The sequence below is a fragment of the Cebus imitator genome, unplaced genomic scaffold, assembly GCF_001604975.1.
Source record: "Cebus imitator isolate Cc_AM_T3 unplaced genomic scaffold, Cebus_imitator-1.0 Scaffold318, whole genome shotgun sequence".
Taxonomy (NCBI): domain Eukaryota; kingdom Metazoa; phylum Chordata; class Mammalia; order Primates; family Cebidae; genus Cebus; species Cebus imitator.
The window spans coordinates 2058610-2063461 of NW_016107633.1; the positions used below are offsets into that span (position 1 = coordinate 2058610).

A 4852-nucleotide genomic window follows, 5' to 3' on the forward strand; every position below is an offset into this window, starting at 1 on the left:
GCCTCGGCCTCCCAAAGTGCTGGGATTACAGGTGTGAGCCACCGCGCCCAGCCAAGAATTATTTTAAAAATAATAGCAGGTGCAGTGGATCGCGCCTATAATCCCAGCATGTTGGGCGGCCAGGGTTGGTGGATCACCTGAGCTCAGGAGTTTGAGACCAGCCTGGCCAACATGGTGAAACCCCATTTCTACTAAAAATACAAAAATTAGCTGGGCGTAGTAGCATACACCTGTAATCTCAGCTACTCAGGAGGCTGAGGCAGAAGAATTGCTTAAACCTGGGAGGCAGAGGTTGCAGTGAGCTGAGACTGCACCACTGCACTCCAGCCTAAGCCACAGAGTAAGACTCTGTCTCAAACAAAAATAATAATTAATAATAATAATAATAGCCAGATGCAGTGGCTCACACCTGTAATCCCAGCAGTTTGGGAAGACAAGGCAGGCAGATCACTTGAAGTCAGGAGTTCGAGACCAGCCTGGCCAACATGGTGAAACCTCATCTCTACTAAATATATAAAAATTAGCCAGACATGGTGGCAGATGCCTGTAATCCCAGCTACTTGGGAAGTTGAGTGAGGAGAATTGCTTGAGCCTGGGAGGTGGAGGCTGCAGTGAGCCAAGATTGCATCACTGCATTCCAGCCTGGGTGACAGAGTGAGACTCTATCTCAAAAATAATAATAATAACTAGTTATTTTTAAATTCAGAATTCTTTTTTCTAGTTATGTTTCAGTTCCAAATAGAAGCTTCAGGACTTATTTTTTCTTTCTTTTTTTTTTTGAGACAGTCTTGCTCTGTCACCCAGGCTGGAGTGCAATGAGATCTTGGCTCACTGCAACCTCCGCCTCCTGAGTTCAGGCGATTCTCCCACCTCAGCCTCCCAAGTAGCAGGAATTACAGGCACACATCAACACATATAGCTAATTTTTGTATTTCTAGTAGAGACAGGGTTTCACCATGTTGGCCAGGCTCATCTCGAACTCCTGACCTCAAATGATCCACCTGCCTTGGCCTCCCAAAGTACTAGGATTACGGGCATCAGCCGCTACGGCCAGCCTATTTTTTCATCCAAGATATTACTATGAATACTGTGGGTAAAGCCGAAAGGACCTGGCCTAGGAACCTGGTGGACAGTGGAGACGGGAATTTAAAAATTTTAATTTAAAAGTTAACTGAAGTGAAACTGAAATATATTTGGGAAATCTGGGGATTTCTAATACTGACAGGCATGAATGATGGCATAGCAGACAAGTTAAAATAAAGTACTAGATATTGTTAAATAACTGTATTAAATGGTCTCCCTTGTTCTTGGTCTAACAAACCCACATTTGTTTGTTATTTAAGCTATTTTCTAGACTCTTCTTTACTATCCCCCCCACCCCAAATTCACACTGAATTTTTAAGCTACGTGAAAGCTAAAGTCAACGATGAACTAACTCCATAGCTGAAAGCTGCGACCCCTCTCTCCTGACGCCTCTCCTCTGGTTCTCAGGCCCAGGTACGTGCTGGATTCACCTGGGGAACTGTAACTATACTGATGCCTGCGCCCCACCCCAGAGAGTCTGATACAACGGGAGTTCCTGAAGCTCCCCAGGTGGTTGTTAAGGAGCAGCCTGGGTCAAGCCCCTGCCACAGTGAAAGTCCATAAAGAGTGGTGCTATCATTGTCAAGAAATCCTGTTTTTTATCATCTTAGCCTCATCACCTTCTGGAGACAGGCCCCCAAATCAGCCAGAAAACACTCTCGTGTCACCACCACACAAAAACCCAAAGGAGCATGGCAGAAAGGAGGAGTATGCCCGAAACTTCTCTATATCCTCCATGGGATTCATAGTATTTCTTTCTTTCTTTTTTTTTTTTTTTTTTTGAGACAGGGTCTCACTCTCTCCCAGGCTGGAGTGCAGCGGCCAATCATGGCTCACTGCAGCCTCAACCTTCCTTCCAGGCTCAAGCAATCCTCCCACCTCAGGCCCCAAGAGGCTGGGACTACAGGAACATACCATCACACCTGGCTAATTTTGTGTGTGTGTTTTTTATAGAGATGAGGTTTCGCCATGTTGCCCAAGCAGTTCTCAGACTCCTGGACTCGTGCAATCCACCTGCTTTGGCCTCCAAAGGTGCTAGGATTACAGGCATGAGCCACATGCCCGGCCTTGGATTGAAAGTATTTCTCTCTCTCTCTGCCAAATCACTCTTCTGTTTCGCCTCTAGACTCAGATCCAGAGAACCATCTAAATCTGTGTATGAAAGGCTAGGTGAATGCAGTCTTCCTCTGAAGTGCTCCTGCCCAAAGCCCTACTCCAGCAAACCACCAGTAACCCCCAAGACTGTATCTCTCCACTTAGGGATCTTTGTCCCATGACTACACTTGTGTGACTGCCACCTTCGTTGAATGGGAGCTACCTGGGGCCAGGCTGGCCTGTTTATCCTAAGGACCAGTGAGTGCTTCTCCATCATTTTTTAAACTATGTTTCCTTTTCTATTTAGAGACGGAGTCTCACTCTGTCGCCCAGGCTGGAGTGCAGTGGCACGATCTTGGCTCACTGCAACCTCTGCCTTCTGGGCTCAAGCAATTCTCCTGCCTTAGCTTCCTGAGTAGCTGGGATTACAGACAAATACCACCACGCCTGGCTAATTTTTGTATTTTTAGTAGAGACGGGGTTTCACCATGTTGGCCAGGCTGGTCTTGAACTCCTAGTCCCAAGTCCCCCTCACCGTCCAAAGTGTTGGGATTACAGGTGTGAGCCACCACACCCAGCCTTATGCTTCCTTTCCATATATGTAAAAGACCTGCATTTTCCGTTAATGTTATTTGACATTTCTAGTAATAATACCAGCTTACTGTGTGCCCAGCACTGTCCTAGATATATTCTGCTGGCTATCACAACACAGGAACCATCACAATGAAACAAATCAAAGCTGTCCCCTGGCCTCCCGTGCCTCAGACAACTACAGGCCAACCCTTAGAGGTACTGAACAAATGTTTGCTGAATAAAACAACAAAAAGCTGATTAAAGCATGAAATAATCTAAAACAGGAATGCTGACAAGGCAGATGGCCAGGTGCCCCTCCTGGGCTGGCCAGCACCCCAACTCCCTCCTGAGTGTGCTCGTAAGCATGTGGCTTTGGTGGTTACAGGAAGAGCGCCATGTGGCCTATGAGCAGAGCTTCACATGTGGCTGTGACAGCATCTCACGAAAACAAAGCTATCTGCAAGGGCATGCAGAGCTCTTCTCTTTTTTTTTTTTTTTTTTTTTTTAGATGGAGTTTTGCTCTGTTGTCTGGGCTGGAGTGCAGTGGTGTGATCTCAGCTCATTGCAACCTCCACCTCGCAGGTTTAAGTGATTCTTCTGCCTCAGCCTCCTGAGTAGCTGGGACTACAGGCACCCACCACTATGCCTGGCTAATTGTTTTGTGTTTTTAGTAGAGACAGGGTTTCACCATGTTGGCCAGGCTGGTCTCAAACACCTGACCTCACGATCCACCTGCCTCAGCCTCCTGAAGGGCTGGGATTACAGGCGTGAGCCACCGTGCCCAGCCAGAGCTCTCCTTGAACTTCAGCTACCTGCACGTGGCTTCTCTCCCTTCTGCTCAGCTGAAGAGGTCAGGGAACCTTGCCCATGCTAGCTTCAGAGCATGGAGAGGAGCCAGGGCTATAGGTTAGCTGGCTTTCTTAATGTTTTCCACTTTTCCTTAACCTACATTTCCCCTAGAATCATGGCAATTTCATTCTTCCACTGGTTTCTAATGTATGTCTCTTTTTTTTTTTTGAGACGGAGTTTCGCTCTTGTTACCCAGGCTGGAGTGCAATGGCGCCATCTCGGCTCACCGCAACCTCCGCCTCCTGGGTTCAGGCAATTCTCCTGCCTCAGCCTCCTGAGTAGCTGGGATTACAGGCACGCGCCACCAGGCCCAGCTGATTTTTTGTACTTTTAGTAGAGACGGGGGTTTCACCATGTTGACCAGGATGGTCTCGATCTCTTGACCTCGTGATCCACCCACCTCGGCCTCTCAAAGTGCTAGGATTACAGGTATGAGCCCCTGTACTCAGTCTATTTTTGTAGACAATCACTAGTAACTAGGCTGTTGTTGTTTTAAAAACATAATTAACTTATCTTTCCTATTGTTAATAGAACTCAGATCACATAGCAGCAAATATTTTAAGTACTAAACCATTAAAAAAAGAAAAAAGTTTTTCTTACTTTCTTAGAAGATAAAGGTTTAGAAGCCAAGGAAAATCCATCCAAAATTTTGCCAATGTATCGAAGGTCTTTCTCTGATTCTACAAAATGATGTCATTGATTAATTCCAGAAGCAGAGACGATTAGAATAAGACAGAACATGTCAGTGTTAGACATTCTTATCTCTAAGAACATAAATAGTACGTATCATACATGATATCACTCAACTGCACCAGTAAAGGGAAGAACAAATGGCATGCAAAGCTCCACACCTCTGTTGACTCAGTGACTAGGGCACAGCTCACACCGCCCTTGACAGATTAGGCTACCCAGGTCACAGGCTGTGGTCCTCTGAGACAAGTACACTGACGTAACTTTTAGAAAAAGTAACTTAGGCCAGACGTGATGGCTCATGCCTATAATCCCAGCACTTTGGGAGGCTGAGGCGGGCAGATCACAAGGTCAGGAGTTCAAGACCAGCCTACCCAAGATGGTGAAACCCCATCTCTACTAAAAATACAAAAATTAGCCAGGCAAGGTGGCAAGTGCCTGTAATCTCAGCTACTCAAGAGGCTGAGGCAGGAGAATTGCTTGACCGGGAAGCAGAGGTAGCAGTGAGCTGAGATTGCACCACTGCACTCTAGCCTGGGAGACAGCAAGACTCCATCTCAAA

General features: G+C 46.5%; 1 protein-coding gene across 1 annotated transcript in view; it reads right to left on the reverse strand.

The window, feature by feature from the left end:
- GPATCH1 (G-patch domain containing 1) overlaps window positions 1–4852 on the reverse strand; it is a 51447-nt gene that overhangs the window by 23794 nt on the left and 22801 nt on the right. Inside the window, exon 9 of the mRNA XM_017504246.2 lies at window positions 4201–4280. Within this exon, the coding sequence (XP_017359735.1) occupies window positions 4201–4280 (80 nt within the window). The remainder of the gene's footprint in view (window positions 1–4200; window positions 4281–4852) is intronic.